This window comes from Periplaneta americana, chromosome 12 (assembly GCF_040183065.1).
Source record: "Periplaneta americana isolate PAMFEO1 chromosome 12, P.americana_PAMFEO1_priV1, whole genome shotgun sequence".
NCBI classification, from domain to species: Eukaryota; Metazoa; Arthropoda; class Insecta; order Blattodea; family Blattidae; genus Periplaneta; species Periplaneta americana.
Window position 1 is genome coordinate 76961001 of NC_091128.1, and position 19814 is coordinate 76980814.

Below are 19814 nucleotides of genomic sequence, written 5' to 3' on the forward strand. Positions count from 1 at the left end.
GCCCATGAGTTGAGAGAAATTCCTGATTTGTTTGCGATGGTCAGGGGGTCAATAATTATGAGGTGCAGAGACTCCATCAGATCAGGAGTATAACACTTGTAACAAAATCTGCACTAATTTGTTTCTCTTAGCTTGTTGTGCATGTTAATTTTTTGCTTTTTGTATGTACAATTCTACAGTATTAATATTAATTTGAATTTTAGTCCACACCTGTGGAGTAGCGGTTAGCGTGTCTGGCCGCGAAAGCAGGTGGCCCAGGTTCGATTCCCGGTCAGGGCAAGTTACCTGGTTGAGGTTTTTTCCGGGGTTTTCCCTCATTCCAATATGAGCAAATGCTGGGTAACTTTCGGTGCTGGACCCCAGACTCATTTCACCGGCATTATCACCTTCATTTCATTCAGACATTAAATAACCTAAGATGTTAATAAAGCGTCGTAAAATAACCTAGTAAAATAATAATAAAAAAAACTACAATTTGAATTTTTGTTAACTAATTGCGGCTTGTTACAAGTAAAGTTAAAAGTAAGGTGATAAAGCATAAATTAATTTTCAAATAAAATAACACTCTGTATCTTGTGAACAATTGGTTTCTGACCACTGGCTTCCTATCTCTTATTGTTTAGTTGGGTGTCCTCTCTGCAACTCCTGGAAGTTTGTTGGTTGAATTTAGATTCATCCTGTATTATTTTCTGCTGCACTCTGAATCTGCTTTTACTTTTCGATGATTCTTTTCCGTTAATTTTATCTTTCACATTCATTTCATATATATAATCCCTTGATTTTTTTTTTGTGTAACAAATCTTGCCTTCTATTCTCACTAGTCATTCAGTCAATTGTATTTAGTCATGTGTGATGACTCCAATAAATATGGTACTTTTTCCTCTCAACAATTTTTTCACTTTAAGACAAAGACAGAACCAACCTTCGAGACACTGTGAACTTATACACAATAAAAGTTCTTTTTTTCGAAATTGCCAATTCAAGGTAGCATATAATTCAAATTATTCATTATTACCCTGTTGAAATTATACAGATATATGCAAAGTGTTCAGGTGAGTTTGTTACACCTTTGGAGTGTGATAGCAGGTATCAAAAGGAAAAGCTTCTGAATATGAACCCACATCCAACAGCATTTCAGTATGACACTAAAGTAAAGTAAATCCATGGTGCTACAACCCTTTGAAGGGCCAAGACCGACCAGCTGGCTACTGGCCTCACGTCCACATGCCGAAGCAGAGGTGGACGATCATCCAACCAGAATGGAGGTATCATGTGGTTAGCACGATGATCCCCCCAGCCATTATAGCTGGTTTGCGAAACTGGATTTTTGCTACCTATCATAGCTCCCCAAGTGCATCACAGTGCTGGATAGAAGCTGGTCCCATACACTGGCCGGAATTTCATGCAAAAATTTCTTCCCCCATGGGGATTCGAACCAGCGCGCATTCCATAGTGCGAGTCCTAGGCAGGATGCCTTAGACCATGACGCCCCGGTGCGGGACTCAGTATGAAAGTGTCACATCTGAATCAAGGATATCCTGAAAAGGCGATCTGAAGAGGAAATTCTGTTTGTTGACCATCACGCTCCCCAGACTTGAAATTTTTTCTCCAGGACTTTGTCAAAAGCCTAATCCACGAAATATTAGTGAACAACGAGGAATTTTTGACGAAAATCTTGACCACTTTTGATGAAATCAAAACTAATTTAATTTTAGAATGAATCCAATGAACAATGCTTTGTGTGCAACGAGCTGAATGGACATCATTTTCAGAACTTTCTCTGAACGATACTTATTCCTTTTGACACCTATGATCACTTCCCAAATTTTGTAACAAACTCACCTGAAAACCATGTACTATTGTATAATTGCTGAAGTGTATTCATATTTGTAACAATGAAATTATCTATACAAAATAATTACCAAATCAGACTTATTTACTGTGAGTCTTCGAGTTTCGAATACATTCAAGTTGTTTCACATGCAGTGCGGTGTCTTGTCAATTTTCGTTTATTCTAATATTCTTTTCAAAACTCCTATCTTTATGATGGATGAAAAGGAACATATTAAAAAAAAAAACATAATGTGAAAATCTTCGGAGATATTAGAAAAGTGGACAAAATAGGAAAATCTAGAACAGATGTTCCAAAACTCTATGGCATTATTTTCTCTACACTTTCTATTTATCTGACAAATTGTAATGCCATACAAGCATAAGAAGTAACAGAGAATAAATAAAAAAAGCAATCAGGGGCATCACATACAGTGATATAGAAACGAACTGAATAACATGTGCAGTTAGGAGATTAATTCTGAAGCTTCATTTTCTTTTTCAAACTACTGTAAATTAAGATAATCAGCAAATTAAAATTAAAAAGTGACGTTATAAATATGTTAACATAACTTTGGCTAATTTCTATTGTTTAGAGTCGACGGCAATTGGGAAGGCGGTAGTCTGCTAGCATTTGCATCAAGAGAGACAGATAGAGCAAGGCAGCGTACAACATTGCCACATCATACTTCATGCCATGTGCAATATAAATAGTGCAAATATTATCAAAATACAATAATGACCTTAGCCGTTGATTAATGTAAGCATGACATCAAATATAAACTCTTTCCTTCACTAATAATATTCTTTGCACAGTTCTCAATCTCACATCACATGCTTCTGCAGTCGTTTCTTGTGCATTGGCAATGTTGCAGCCAGCATCAAGATGGCCAGCAGCGTTCTGCTCGTCAACGTTTTTAAAATAATTATACACCTTAAACAATACTTTCTGCGCCTGCCTGTGCAATACTTGTCTTTTCACAATCTCTTCTTCCATTTATTTATCTTACACACACACAGTAAATGTTAGTTTTAATTATTCAATGTATTGAAACACTTACATGTGAACAAACGAACTCTGGAAGTACTTATTATGGAATGATTCTGATTGGTTCTACTGTACAAGCTTGTGATGTCACGTATCAGAAATGCTACAGCGCATGTAGGAGCCGACCGCCTTCCGAACTGCCGTCTAGTCTAGTAACTGTAAACTTTTTCAGACTTATCATTGGATGGTCTCTTACAATTTTGTAATTGAAAAACACGTGATTATTGATCTCAGAACCTTAGAATTAAATTACTTTCAATGCATGTGTGTATTCATCAGCAATGGAAAAAGCTCAACTGAAATCTCATCTGAATAACTCATCATTGCTTTATCCCTCATTTACAATGTTAAGTAAAATATGTCTAATCCTTTTTACAATATGGATAAAGTTTCCTTTCAATGACCCAAATCTAAACGACCTTTAATTCTCTTCTCAAACAAAGCATTTTATCTCTTCTTAGGACTGTTATACACTATACCAAGAGACTTGTAATGTGAAATGTATGCCAAAAAATGCGCAAGCAAGGAGAGAGAGCATTGTCTACACACTGCACCGAGAAATTTGTAATACAAACTATGTGTTTTCAGTTGTTTCAAGGCCTTCAGTAACTATGACTATGTGGTTATAAGAGGAGGCGAAGTTTTTTCATGATGCCAATTATATAAAATATTTGGCAAAATTATCAACATAACATGCGAGAGGTCCAGGACAAATTGCTAGAAAAATGGCCAGCTTCCATAGTATTGCATCTTGGAACTATTGAGTGTTATATTGTAATAAGTTGGGGGTTACAACAGAGCATTACAATATAAAAGTATCAAAAGATTTTAAACTGAAAGTATTTTTGACTGCAAACTAAAACCACGTTTTTACCCCTACATACATCTCATACAAGTCAGTGAAGCAAAAGAGAATGGTATCTTCTTCGGTGTAGCTTTTCTGGAGAAATACCGTTATTTCCTCATTATATTAAACAGTATTCAGCAAATTGTATCTTACTTTATCACGAAACGGAATGATACTGTTCACTTCTTTCATGAAGAGGAACAACATTCACTCCGGTCCAATAATTCAACCCCTGTATCATGGGTACAATGAAGAAAACTGAATCCTTAATATATTATCGTGTTAACTAGTATGTAATACATACGGTAATATCTACTTATAAAATAATCTTATTATATGTTCATTGCTAAATATTATTTGATAATAAAGTCATATAATTTCATTCATAGCCACCGGAATATTGATTAACATTGCAAATCAGAAGCCTAACCTAATATCTGATATTTAAATCAATCGATATTTATTTTTTCCAGATTTCTTCTTTTAATTAATTTAGTATTTTTATAGTTTTATATATATAGTTATATACAAAGAAGTATGATACCGAATAATTTCAATGAGCTGCTCTGACACATTAGAAGCCATTTTGTTATGTTTTCTGAATCATCATCATCATATCCATCACGTATTAGACCCTACAGGATCTGTTACGGTCTCATGCCAGCGCTTTCGTGGTCTTTCGTGTTTTCTGAATAATGAATTTAAAACAGCTGAAAAATGTTCTCCTGATCTCTGTGTGTAATTATAATCATTGACAGAGGCCAAACGTGTCTTGAAAATTCGCTGGGCTGGTAATCACAGCAAGAAATGTGTTTACCTCATGCGAGGTGAGCGACAAACTCATTGTAGTGTGTGACATTCCATTTAAAACAATGCTTTCGATTTCGCGCATTTCTCGATGCACATTTCACATTAACATCTCTCAGTATAGTGTGTAACGGTCCTTATAGATTCACTTAAGCCTTGATCCTAAACATACGGTTACCAAAGTCAGGTGCTAAAAGACAATATCGAATTTTTTGTCTCTTGAGTGTAATCTGTAATTTATCTGCTATTAAACCTAAAATCTGCTGTCATTTACACACGTCCTGTACTTGAGTATGTTAATGACCAAGCTCGTATTTCACCCATAAAATTTGCGAACTTTCACTGTAGATCTTGTTCCATCATTACTTTTCATAATTTTCTTTAATTTTCAAACTTTTGAAATAAAATATTGCAAAGTGCAACCAACAGTTGAAAACTAACTACACTATATTCTTTTAAGAAGCAATAGTTTTTGCAATATTTAAATAGGAATAAATTATACAAAATTTTATAGAGAATATAGCTAGAGAATTAAAATGTGTTATATGCAACTTATCTTTTAAAACTGAATTAAGTAGTGGAGAACCTAAAAATAAATTTTATAAATTTTATAAACTTGTTATTCATTTGGAGACACATGAATAAAATAATAAATTACTTCTATTATTCACATAATAAACAAATTAAAAAAGAATATAAAAAATCATGCAGAAATAAACAGTCAAATTAATAGCTAATAAATAGTTATGTATTAATAAAGAAGTAAATAAGTAATTGTAAACAATTAAAGATATGAAAGTACACAAATCTTTCTCAACATTAGTACAGTAATCCCTGCAGACTTCACAAAATGGAGATACAAAAATTTGGGTTTGAGAGTTCTTTGTGTCTTGTGGTGAAACACAAAATACTTCTCTTTACTGAACTTGAAAAGTGCAAAGTGAAAATTTGCGAAGATTTTAACATAACAGAATTCTAATTACATTTGTAACCTGTAATAATTGCTACCATTTCTACAGAGAAATTCTATAATTCAGCACACCAAATAGTACCCTCAATTGTAAAAACATCATACATAACCCCAAACATTCAGAGAGACAAAAAAAAAAAAACATATTTTTATTGAACTGGCAACATTTGGGATTAAAACATCCCATGTGACTGAGCTAAATTCGGTCAAATATACTAAACACACACACACACCAAGGAGATTGTCCATAAATGAAACAAAATTATGGGTACTTACAGGAAAACAGTCATCTAATACAAGAGATTCTGGAAGAACCTCAAGATTTCCGTGTGCAACTGTCATCCTAGCTGGAATTACCACACGCTCGAACTGTGTCTTTACAAACACTTCTGCCAATATTGCCCCCTCTGTCTTTGGAGCTTCCACAAACACTCTGAACACAGCGTAATGCCCTGGCATCAGCACCAACTATAAAAAAGAATTTAAATCATTCAAATGAATAGTAGTTCTCCAATTACGATGTTGCAAAGGAAAAGTCATAAAATGTATTTTAGATTAACAAACATATAGTCAAGGGACTGCTTTTATATGAAAGAAAATTGAAAATTAATGTTATGTATGAAATGTATTTACGGAAATGAACAATTGTCAATTAGAATTACCTTTAGTTTTTAATATTAATTTACTAACGATTGTATACACGATATTTCACCCAAGTATATGTTAGCAGGCTAACTATCTATTTTAGCAGTTTTCTGTTTGCTTCCAGTAGTGTAAAAGCTCTATTCTTATTTGGTTTCTTAATCAGAGCTTTGAATACTTGCAATTTTCGAGTTTTCCAATACTTTCTGCATTTTCTGATCATCTAGTTCCTAACAGCCTACTTCACAGACTTATAAAACAAATTAAATAGGGGTTGAGGTTCTATAAAATATCTTTCTGATCCTGTAAAATATTAAATCTTAAGTAATGGGAATTCAATTTAGTGTTGGGAATTAAATTTCTCTATTCTTGTACAACAAAGAGCAAAACCTTTGGCCTAGCTGGTTAAGCAACAGTCAAAATGATAAGAACTATACTATACGTCCACTATCACTTGTATGAAAAGTAGGACTAGTACACTGGCATTCAAAGATCTCATCTACAATTTGCTGATCGTGTAAGCGAACTTTCTGATCATGGGATATCAGAACCAAAGATATGACAAATTTACAAACTTCGAAATAGTTCTGCTAGTTCTCAATTGGTGGCACTATTATTGGGATGCGTAAAAAGAAATGTTGGAGAAAATGATGAAGTAGATTATACTACAAATCACCGAAGAAAAAACCTAATGTCAACAAACATGGCAAGTGTATTACTCTGCTAAAATTCTGAACATGGTTTGTACAATCATAATGCGCGAATTAGCACGTGCATTCTGTATAGTCTGGTTTAATGACATAATATGGTGTGTTCAGACCTAACACTAGGTTAAAATATTGTTTCTTGTCTTGAAAATCATTCTGGGTTACTTCTTTTTCTTTTTGTTTTTAACAAGAGACAAAGGACCAGGTGCAACATTCATTTTCACTATACTGTATCATATACAACACAAGATGAAGTATACAGTTATAAACACGAAGAAAAATATGTCCTTATTCTGAGTACTGCTCCACCTTAACAACAGACAGGTACAGTACTACCAATATTCAAAACCCTATAGTTCAGAAAGCCTTGTAGATCACAATTAATCCATTTTTCATGTTACAGATAGCAATTTCGGACGCACGAGTTCATGATTTATTAAAACAATGAAAGGCATTCTCTATTTCGAACTACTATAAACCGGATCTGTTTCATTGCACAATAGCAAGTCATAGTTGACAAGAATGCGAATTTTCCTACGATTTGTTTTGCTTTTCGCATCATGGATGAAAAATGTGTTTCTTTACAATATATGTCCAATAATGGTTCATTTTTCGTTGTGTTGTACATGTAGGGCTTATTTCATATCATATTTCATTGCTGTGCAGATGACTGTATAATACAAAGAACAAGTTATTAGTCTACAAAGAGAGGCAGAATTATAGTATAGCTTTATTGGATGCGGCAGTACTGTTTAAAATATTGCAGTTAATAATAAACTTGGTGATTTTATTAGGAAAGACGAATTTCTAGACATTATAACTTCTATAAAAGTAGTTCTCAATATACAAACCTTTGACTTCTTTTCTTTGATTCCTTAATATCCAGTAGATTAATTAGGACTACTTTTTGTGTATTATGTCACCATTAGCCAATCATAACATTAATATAAACTTAGTCGACCTGGTTGGCGAGTTGGTACAGCACTGGCCTTCTATGCCCAAGGTTGCGGGTTCGATCCTGGGCCAGGTCGATGGCATTTAAGTGTGCTTTCATGTCAGTAGATTTACTGGCATGTAAAAGAACTCCTGCGGGACAAAATTCCGGCACATCCGGCGATGCTGATATAATCTCTGCAGTTGCTAGCATCGTTAAATAAAACATAACATTTAACATTTAATATAAACTTAGGTCACTGCAGTAGCTCTGTCGTCTAAGGCATTTGCCTGTTGATCTGGAGTTGTGTTTGGGTGCGGTTTCGATTCTCTCTTGGACTGTTTACTGAGGTTTTCCCCAACTGTATGGCGAATGTTAGGTAATCTGTAGTGAATCATCAGCCTCATCTCGCTTTCATCAATCCCATCAATGTTAAATAACCTAGTAGTTGATACAGCGTCGTTAAATAATCAAGTAAACAAATATATATATATATATATATATATATATATATATATATATATACAGGGTGTATCAAAAATACGTGTACAAACTTCAGGCATGGGTTCCTTACACCAAAAGAAGGAAAAAAGTTCATATGAACATATGTCCCATAATCCTTTGTTTCCCCGTTATTCATTTATTACTAAAAGTTTGCGTTCAACGGCCTTCGAGGTCCAACCTCAAAACTTCATTTCTTTATGCACTCATTCATAGAAGGCTGTGACTCGTTGTATCAGAAATGGACTGCAGATGGCGAAGTGTTGCCATGGAAACTTGTTTACATGTGTCATTTGTCATTAGTCTGTCTTCAACGTTGCAATTGTGAACGTGGAGTGAGTTAACGTGTTTCGTTCAACCATGGCAGGACGATATTCATTTCGTGAGCAGGCTGACATCATTTTTATGTATGGTCGCGCAAATGGTAATGGACGCGAGGCTGTACGGCTGTATCAGATGGCGTTTCCAGACCGAAGACAACCGAATCATCAAACCTTTGTTGCTGTGTATCGTCGCGTTGCTGAGACAGGAACCATTGCACCACAGACTGGTGATCGAGGAAGACCAAGAGTTGTTCGTACGCCGAACCTCGAAGAAGACATTTTACACTGTGCCGAAGACGATCCAGGTATCAGTACAAGACAATTGGCTGTGGTAACTGGTACATCACACAGTACAGCATGGAGGGTACTTCACGAGCAGCTCTTGTATCCGCAACGTGTGCAGGGCCTTTCGCCTGCCGATTATCCACCACGGGAGAACTTTTGCCGATGGTTTCTAGCACAAATAGCCAATCCATTGTATGTATGATTTGAGGCTTTCTCGGCGTTGGTTCGCCAATCCATTGTTTGTCTCATCAGTTTTGTTTACAGACGAGGCAACGTTTGGGAGAGATGGAATTACCAATTTCCACAATGAACACGTATGGGCAGATCGGAATCCTCGTGCTGTATTTCAGGCTAGACATCAGCAACAATTTAGGATTAATGTGTGGGCTGGAATTGTAGGTGACTGTCTGGTAGGTCCATACGTTCTACCAGCACGTCTTACAGGTGCTATCTACAGGGACTTTATCCAAAACACTCTTCCAGAATTACTGTACGAAGATGTGCCTCTGAACATAAGACAAAACATGTGGTTCATGCATGATGGGGCTCCAGCACATTTTAGTCGCCTTGTTCGAGATACACTGACTGGTGTCTACCATGACAGATGGATAGGCAGAGGAGGACCAGTTCAATGGCCAGCACGTTCTCCCGACCTAAATCCTTTGGATTTTTATCTTTGGGGGCACCTTAAACAATTGGTTTATGGAGCAGACATCCCGGATCAAGAAACTCTTCATCGACGTGTCACGGAAGCCTGCGAAACCATTCAACATCATCCCGGAGTATTTGAAAGGGTGCGACAGTCCATGATTCGATGAGTGCATGCATGTCTAGAAGCAAGAGGAGGACATTTCGAGCATTGGTTATGAGTTTTGTGTGTTGGCACATTATGAGTGTACCAATGTGTTGAACAGTTCCTAACGGGGAAACAAAGGATTATGGGACATATGTTCATATGAACTTTTTTCCTTCTTTTGGTGTAAGGAACCCATGCCTGAAGTTTGTACACGTATTTTTGATACACCCTGTATATATATATATATATATATATATATATATATATATATATATATACATAAACTTAGGTGCTGTGTCATGTCCGTCTTTTTGTTTACAGCAGGTTTTTTCTTGACTGGTTTCTAGTATAAGTGTAAGTATATTATTCTCATAATTGACAGTATCATCGGTTTCCCACTATACCTAATGTTTTTCACAATCGTTAGAGAGGGGTGAAATTTTGAATTCTACAGTGCAGATATATTTTAAGTACTACTGGTGACACTGACTATTATCTTCACCATCTATTCATATAATAACTAAGGAAGCCACACTTACACGAACAAATTATCGATTAGCAGGGATCAGGTACCTTTAAACACCAGTGTACGCAAATAAGGCGAACAGAAGCTCTGAGATGGCAAAAACTCCATTCACTAACCTAACCTTGTTCAACATTCGTAAGCAATCAAAGAGGAATTTCACAATTGATTTTTCTCAAACGATTTTCAAGATGGATTCTATTCAGTATTACCTAATAAGGACTGAGAAGTTACATTATCAGCCTAATTCTACTGTAATTGCTCTACATTTTCTAAGTACAATAAACCCTGCTTACCCAGACTTAATTTAATTAAAACTTGGCTTAACCGAAATAAAAAGGTAAAAATAGGCCTATTCCCTATGTACGCAATGAAGGTGTTGCGGGAACATTGGAGGTACAGCTCCATGCTTTCTTAACCTCAGCACTACAATGAGGTGATATAGTTGGTACCATTCTGACTGCCTTTTACTCCTGGGAAAGACTAGTATTCAATTTGATAGGCTGAAAGAACCTTGGGAATGTTCTGGAAGTTTTGGCAATGAGAAAAATTCAGTCAGTCTTTAACAGGATCCATTTTTTATTAAGGTGCATTCTTCTACATAATTCATGTGAATTTTAACTGTGACCACTATTTTATATTATAACTTTACTATTGTTTATTGGTTATAAAATATGTATTTTGATGCCAACTATAACCCTAATATACTTTAGGGTGAAATAGGGTTTATTAAATTGGATAAAAAAAAAAAATTCAGTCACCAGAGCTTCAGTCTAGCCAGTTGCTCTATTAAGTAAGCTACACTTAACCGAAATGGTGGAGTAAAAATACACACAGTAGTTTTTGGACCATAACACGCACTTCTTTCTTAAAAAAATACTATCTATAATATAACTGCATCTTATGTTCTGAAGATCTGTCAACGCATGCCAATAAGATAGCTACCATCTTGTTCTCACCCCAGAACAAGGCTACAAATAATGGTGAATGCCCTTTAAGGAATGCAGCAGGTCGAGAAATCTGCTTTCCACAACCTCAGGTCATTTGTGTTCAGTAGCAAGCACCAGGTGTACGTTAGTCATGTCAAGTGAAAGTTATTCCTTGTTTACATACCTTATGTTCTACCTACCACTACCCTATGAATTGAGGAACTATTATGGCTGAATGAGGGGTGATAGCTGATTCTGCGTCTGTCATAATAAAGTGCATGCTTTGCTTTACATTGTTACACGTATTAACACTGCAGAGTCTTCTTTTCACTACTGAAAATAGTATCCATGAATTCTGCGGTTGCAAGGAAAGAGGTGACAGATCAATTTTCGGCAAAAATTGAAACTTTGTGATATTGTGGTGCATCGAGAAGGTATCTTCATTGTGGCAAAAGATAATATGCAAATTTCTATTACTTTTCTCTCAAATCCGTTGTTATGTATGATTTTATACAGTTATTCAAACTTTAAATTCTCACTCCTGGAAAACTACAAAAAAAAAATGACATCACATTTTACCTTGGAGGCACAAAATTATCCGAGAAAACATGTTATTTGAAATGGTCCCACTCCCTTCAGTTCGGGTAAACGGGGACCTACTGTATGTATATTTTATTTCATAAGTGTAGTAATACTTACAGTGGTGCTCATGTTACTAAAACTGTGGCGCTGCAGCACTGTTGAACGGTTTCCTTCTTCCACTCCTACCAACTCCACCAATGCACCAGTCATATTTGTACCCCAGCTTTTCAAAAGTACTGCAACGGGATTGTTGTTCACAACTGCAAAATGAGCTTCTTTCTGACTAGTGCTTCCTACTGTCCCGAAATTTAATTCTGATTCATTGAATCCCGATAAAATCACCTGTAAATTAATATTCATTATTAAGCATAACCACACTCAATTACATACACACACAATCAGCTACTTCAGTAGCTTTCACTCCCAAAATTGTCTTTTTTTTTCCCCCCTTTGGAGGAGTGCCCATAGGCAAGCACCGCAGCCTTAGGCCTATATTACACTATCAGATTTCTGTGTCACAGAATACGATAAAATTTTTGATCAGATATAAGATTTTGAGTATATTACACTATGTCAAAGCTTTTATCATATCTTTCATCACAGTTCTAATAATAATAATCCACAACAGTTCTATGCTTGTTGCAACTGTAAATGCAGTAATGTATATTGCATTAATACTAGAGAAGAAATCAAAGAAAAGACATATTTCGTCGGCTTAGTGTGTAAACCTGCTAACTAATAAAATGGAAATTTACAGACTTGGTCCTAAAGTTTCAGACAGCGTATTCCGAATCTCACGGACCGGTGGACAACAATGATGTCATGCTGCAGTGAAATAGGAATAAAACTGCTGGAAGGTTCGATGGCTATCATGGCGGCTGTACTAGTTGTTGTCTGTGCTACGTTAGCAAGAATTTGCGAAATTTCCATACTGTCATCTCGTTCAAAGAAAAGAGAGCATAAACAATTTATTTCTTGAACCAGTAGTAATAACTGGTCTGTTGACATGTTCGTTTATAAGCCACTAACATATTGTTTGTACGTTGTGCTCATTACAAACAATATACCAGAATCTAAGCAGAACACACCGCCATGACACAACAGTGCACGATGTCATTCGTCTGCTAATTCCTGCCCTGTACAAGAACCAATCAGATTCACTGATGGCGGCTGATGGAGACTGCCACCACCTCTGCAAGCTGATGGCACCAGTGCGACACTGGTGGAGCATCAGTGACGTCATTGTTGAAATGTGGAACACCGTGATGCCATCAGATTGCTCAGCCCTGAGACTTGGAATATGCTCATAGTTAATTTATACTCAGTTTTTTGTTTCTCCTGTAAAATTTTCTCTTTGTTAGTTAGCAGGTTTACACTCTAGTCGACGATTTGGGTTAGAGATTGGGGTAGGGAGAAAAGATACAAAAGGAACCCATCAAATTCTACTGAGAGAACTTCAATGTGAAGATGTGAAATCCTATACATACTAAGTATTTAATAATGGACGATGAAACATTACATGTGACTTATAATGTGATATTAAAAATCTTGTGGTTTTCACAGAGCATGTGTACTTTATGGCCGCCATTTTCTTTCTTCTCAATCACAGATTTTATCAAAGGTATGATGATGACCATAACTTTTATCACAGAACTATGTCACAGCTAGATGTGATCAAAAATGCTATATTACACTGTAAAAGATTTTATCATATCCCCCTTTGATTTGATTACCTGGTTGGGTTTTTCCGAGGTTTCCCCCACCGAAAAGGCAAATGCCGGGTAATATTTTGGCGAATCCTCGGACCTCATCTCATCTCACTACATCTCGCCAAAATGTAAAAAAATTGTACAACATTGTAAAAATTGTAGAAAATTACTAAATTGTAAAACTATAAACATTTGTAAAAATTGTAATTGTAATATTGTAAAATGTTGACATGTTCCACATCTTAAAGCTTCATTGCTCATGTAAGATCTATGGAATAAAATAAATGAATGAATGAATGAATGAATTATCAAACTTCTGTAATACAGAAATTTGATAGTGTAATATAGGCCTTAGGCTTATTGTGCAATCTCCTTTATTGGGATGATTTCTGAAGTCCTTAGAATGGTTCATCAAGCAAATGATTCACTGCCTGGTGCCATCTTAACGATTCAGCCACAGCATCCAGATCTGACAGAGTCCACATGAACAGTAACGCCCCTCCACCTCCCTGTGACGTTCCTCTGCAGCCTCTTCAGATTGATGGCATCTGTTCGCAATTCACATGCTTGAATCTGCTGCATCCTTAAACAGAGGGACAAGCTGCCATCGATTCCATGATTCACCAAGGTGCCATCTATCCGAGGGACCTACACTCCCCCTGTCTACTGCAGTCCACTGATTGAAGCTCCTGCAGTATCTCTGGATGTGCAGCTCCTGCAGACAGAAGCCACCTGTAGGAGATCCTGGAATCATGGCCGCCACGTCCTCCTGGTCAACCTGTTAACTATTGAAGATGATTAATGAAATGATGCTAATGAAGGCGAAATGATTCCGAAGTCCAACGCCGAAAGTTACCCAGCAATTCTGCTTCAAGTGGTTGAGGGAAAACCTCGGAAAAACCCCCAACCAGGTAACTTGTCCCAACCAGGATTTGAACCTAGGCCCACTCATTTCACGGTCAGACAGGCTTAACCATTACTCCACAGCAATGGACAAATTATGTCTTTGCTAGGCTTTGGTTTGGCTTTTCAAGAGCTGGACCCAGGACGGGTTCTTACACTTAGGTATGCTTTGGTCCATTGTGTGTCTATATGTATAATGATTGCTCAAATACGACAAATGGCCCAGGTAGCATTCGTGAATTGGATGCTGACAGGTGGGCTTTTCACTCTGATAGAGCCAGGTCCCATCCACAATGAGTAGCTCCAAAACCTTCCTATATTAGCATCAGAAAACCATACTATCCCCATGACTTCAACCCAGCTTATTTCTACTATTGCAGATGATAGATCAAATGAGGGGGAGATGGATAATATTGGTCTAATCAGAGGAAATCGGAAGTATCCCGAGAAAAACCCTCTGCAACATCTGCTTTGTCCACCACAAATTCCATCACAATCTGGCTGGGGATTGAACCGAGGTCGCCTAGATGAAAGACCAGTACACTAGCTAGCACTTTAGCTAAAGACAATAAAAAATTATGTCACAAATATAAGATATTAAGGGCTGATCTTAGAGGGATTTAATTTATTAGTAGGGTGCGGATGTTGATGACCTAAAAATTTACTTAAAATGATAATCAAAATCCCCTTAAAATAATGGAAAAATGACATAAAATAAAAGAAAATGATATTTAAATATTATTCAAAGTACTCGCACCACAACTTCTTAAAAATTAGTCACCTTGTTTCAATGACTGTCCTGCAAATCTCGGAGAGAGGAGGCAACTTCCTGGGATTTGACAAAGATAAAGGAAAAGGGCATGCAACAAAAATGAAGGTTTTAAGGGAAAACTATACATTTTAATGAGAATTTACAAAAGGTTTTAAGGGAAAACTATATATTTTAATGAGAATTTACAATGTGTTTCAATCAGGGGTGCTTCATGTCAGTGCCTTCTTTCTCCGTCTCCTTCTCCTTCCATTCTTCACTTTTGTTACCAGATCTTCCAGGCGAGGGAGTGTGAATGACAAAACAAATTGTGAGCGCAGTGAGCATTCTTGCAATATTTGTATTAAAAGTACTGTCTACTACAGTAGATATCTCTTCCGAACTATGTTAGAGATGCAATGTCCTGTCCAGGACAAGGTGAAAGTTTCCCGCCTTCCAAATATAAATTCTAAAGACACCCTCGTACTGACAAAAAAACAATAGCAGTCAAAGCCCTCACTTAATCTAAGCTGTTGTCAAGCATTTTGTATTACTTTCGTTGTGTGAAGCGAAGCCTTCAATGAAATGGGGAATGGACTTTAGAGTTTGTTCCAAACTATAAAACTCAAACTTCACTGATATTCACTTATTCAGTAGGTAGTTACTACTGACCTATTTGCTTAGAAAAAGATTTAACAACCTATCTGCAGAAGAAAGTAAAATGCATTCCAAATAATTTAAAAGTTCTTCAAAGTATTAAAAATGACCAAACAATGCCAAAAAAATATATAAAAATGATCTTAGCTCAAAAATGTAAGAAATGCAAAAAATGCAATATAAGAATTTAATTTTTTACGTTAATATTAACATAGAAAGGATTTTTATATTAATAGGCATCGTCCTAATGTGAAAAATAAGATGACTTTTCATCAACATCCGCCTCCTATTTAGTAGCTTCAAGTGATTGATGTTAAGCAAATTTGACAATGTCTTCAAATGCTTCATGTTAATTTCTGGGTTTCATTCACAATTCTTTTTTTCTTTTAATAGCAAGAACTTTATTGTATAAATTATACATTATAGTTGTGCCCAAATTAATATAAATTACTAAAATATGAAACATATATTCAGGGAGCCATCCAGTGAAGATAGTCCTGATATCAACAAAGAGGTTTACAGTCTTAAATCAATCAGTATGACTCTTCCTTTTTTAATCTTCTTATTGATGGGTCAGGAGGCTAATTTTCAAGAATTCGGCAAACCAGATGATAATCATTGTAGTCAAAAGTGTTGTGCAATCTTCTATAGCTTATATGGAGGATTGTGGACAACTTTGTAAAGCCTAGATCAGCATGTAGGGTGGACCAGGGTATTCCTGATAGTAGTCTGAGGTACCTAATTTGAATGGTTTCAATTCCCTTGATCTGATGTAAATAGAAGAACCTCATATAGAAGAACCCAGATTAGCCTGATCAGAGAAAAATATACAACACATTTATATTGCATAGCCAGTGATGATTTCTGTGATAAATTTTTCAGCTGGTGGATACAAGGCCTGCATTTTTAATATTTCAGATAAGTGTAACTGCTACGTTAGTTTGGCATCAAGAGTGAGGCCAAAATATCCAACAGACTGAGGTTTCCAAAGAGGTACTGTTCCTAAGTTAGTGAACAAGAGAGAATATGTTTCTCGCATGTAAATGTTACAACTTCAGATTTCAAAGTTTCATGGCAATTTTCTATCTGTTGCAATAAATACAAATTTCATTAGAAGAGTCTTGAAGTTGCCTAAATGCCATTTCAGCAGTACCTTTGCTGAGCACTGCAATATCATCAGCAAAATGAGCTAGAATCCATTATCATGTCACTCAATACTTGTGTTGATAAATTTCTAAAACAAAAATTCTATGATGCTCGAGTTCAAAGTTAAGATTTATGAAATGATTTGGTGAGTGAGAATAGGAAAAGATCCTCGAAATGGATGACATTTTGGCTCATTTAAATGTAAATATATGGCGCATCTTTTAATTTCTTCAAAAAAGACAATAATTCTGCATACTACAAAAATCATCTCAGACTATCAGTGCAAACTCGACGAGCTGCTATATGTAGTACAGACCTTATTTCTGGCATCAAATCAAAGAACAGTTCTGGACAGCAACATGACAGTTCACTAACACTGGCTGCCAATGATGCTATGCTCACAGTAAATGTTCCAGCGTTGTCAAGTCTACTCATTTAATGTGATCAGCCGTTCACGTAGTATTCTCTGCCTTGCATGCTGATAGTTTTTCAACTTCTCAGTGACATTTTATGATGAAATCCAATACTATAGCAGTTATAACACAACATAATACAAACTATAACACACATAAACTGACAACTCTTTACTATGATTTACAATTAACACAGAAGATTAGGTTGACAATGACTTTTTGCCAACCAGCTGACGAGACTGGAAAAATATGGAATATCCAATTGTGTGGAGAAGTCGTATCTAACCTAAAAAATGCAGTAATCGGGGCTATGGCGAAAATAAGAATGTCTCTACTACAGCATAAAAACAACCAGGGTGATGGAAAAGGCATTTACCTTAAGAACAAAACATTACATAACATTCTGATATTTTGCAAGGGAACAATAGGTCCTTTGAATATTTGTTGCTGTACCAAAATTCACAATAGCTTTATACTTCACTACTATCTGATATTATTTTCGGATGTCACCATTTTCACTAGTTTTCATTATAGTCTACAAATATTCTGATATAACAAAATTTACGTCTCAATAAGTAATTTAATGTCAATAAATCTACGTTCTCTCACATAATACTGACAATACTGCAATATTTTTGTAGAAAAATAACATAGACAATTGGACAATAAAAAATATCTTAGTGCCAGAAGGTTTGTGCATTCACTATTTTAGTACCAAAATGCATACTTACCTTCATTAAGCGCCCATTATAGCATAGAAGTGGTATTGAAACTGTAGAAATATTTGTATGAAGAAGCAAATTAGACTCAAGTTTTAGCTCTGATTCGATTGTTTCTTTCTTGATAGTTAATTGGAAGAGTACTACTTTTTCTCCTGGAGCCAGGATTGTTGGTGAAAAATTTTGAATCTGAAAAGTGAAGATCACGATCACCAAACTCTTTCTGTAAAGATTTCCATTTCTAATTTAACACCCGAATTTTTTGGTTTTGTGAGCTCGAGGAAGGGAAGGAGGGGGAGGGAGGGAGGGAGGGAGAGAGAGGGGGAGATGGGAGGGAGAGAGAGAGAGAGAGAGAGAGAGAGAGAGAGAGAGAGAGAGAGAGAAAGGAAGGGAGGGGAAGGAAAAAAGAAAGAGAAAAAAGTTTTTAGTGTGCCATTATGTTTAAAACTTGTGTTATTGTATCACATGTCAAAACCAATATTATCTCACACCTTTTATAAGGAGAAGGAAATAATTTGATGTTTATTACAAAACACAAATTAATCACGTCATATTCTTTTCACAGCTTGAAAGCACACAGTATATTACAATATTCATACCTACCATTTAACAATTCCTGAACGACAATGAAAAGTATTTGCTATGAATTAAATACAACATTCAATCTAAACACTTCATCATTTTTATTGGTATTGCATAACAAAATGTTGAGAGAGAATTTCAAGGGCAAGCTCCCTGTCTTCAGTTGAAGATCTGGAGGGATAGGTGAGCAGAAACTTGCTTATTTGAGTGTTGCAATCAACAATGCTTCTTGAAAGAAAAAAAATAGCCTCTAACAGAAATGAGTACCTGGGACATTTTACTGTGGGGAGGGTGACTAGCACAGAGGACTGCCATCCTTACTACCAGAGTACTGCAATGCAAATGTTCCGCTTGCTCATACTGGTTCGAAGGTTCTGCATTGGAGGGCATTTCCTTCAAGCAAAGAGTGCTCTAAACCATGTTAATGAGCGAACTATGCTCGTATAAAAAGAGATTCGCTTCAAGTAACCGGAAATCATTTAAATTTTTACTCGGAAGAGCACATAGCCTACATTACTCCTTACTGTGACCTAATGAATTAGCTAGGGCTATAAGTGATGGCATGCTGGTATGTCTTCGGACAGTTGACTAAACAACAAACATGTTCTGTAAGAATATGAAGGATAAAGTAATATAATATTTATGATCGTTCTGACTTGTCATTATATTTACCACATTTTGTGCTCAACTTCACATTTTTCTCGTCTTTTAAATGTTTTACCCAAAGTAATCTAACTAGAGGTTTTGATTTATCTAGGGCAAATCAAAACTCGAGTGGGATTTAATTGATTACTACACGATTAGAAGAAATAAAGTACTCTAATACAATAAAATATTAACTGACTTACTAAAATAATAAACTGTCTTGAAAATGTATTATTGTACTATATTCCGCTAGATGAAAGTAGTGTGTTGTAATTAGCTATTCTCTTGTTATGAGTTGTGCCAACTATACAATCTTCATTGAACTCTATGAACGATTACTAGTCAAGAAGGTTTTGTTCTTTCAGGTTTCATTTTTATTAAAACAGTTGCATTCCACTTCAATTATCAATATATATTAAACAATCTCTGATACGTAACTATCCATAATCTCATAACCTAAATACTATAAACAAGATAAATGATAGAAAAGTTTTAATTAAGGATGACGAAATAAACATGAATCATTTTAAAAAGTACAATTATTGAAAGTACAATGCTGGCAAATAAA

The 19814-nt window shown here is 35.8% G+C and overlaps 1 protein-coding gene across 2 annotated transcripts in view; it reads right to left on the reverse strand.

Moving 5' to 3' along the window:
- Positions 1-19814, reverse strand: part of Tmem131 (Transmembrane protein 131) — a 178636-nt gene that overhangs the window by 51573 nt on the left and 107249 nt on the right. For both annotated transcript variants that reach the window (XM_069841568.1, XM_069841567.1), the window contains exons 12-14: positions 18032-18208; positions 11842-12066; positions 5779-5970 (exon numbers count right to left, since the gene is read on the reverse strand). In XM_069841568.1, coding sequence (XP_069697669.1) covers positions 5779-5970; positions 11842-12066; positions 18032-18208 — 594 coding nt within the window. The remainder of the gene's footprint in view (positions 1-5778; positions 5971-11841; positions 12067-18031; positions 18209-19814) is intronic.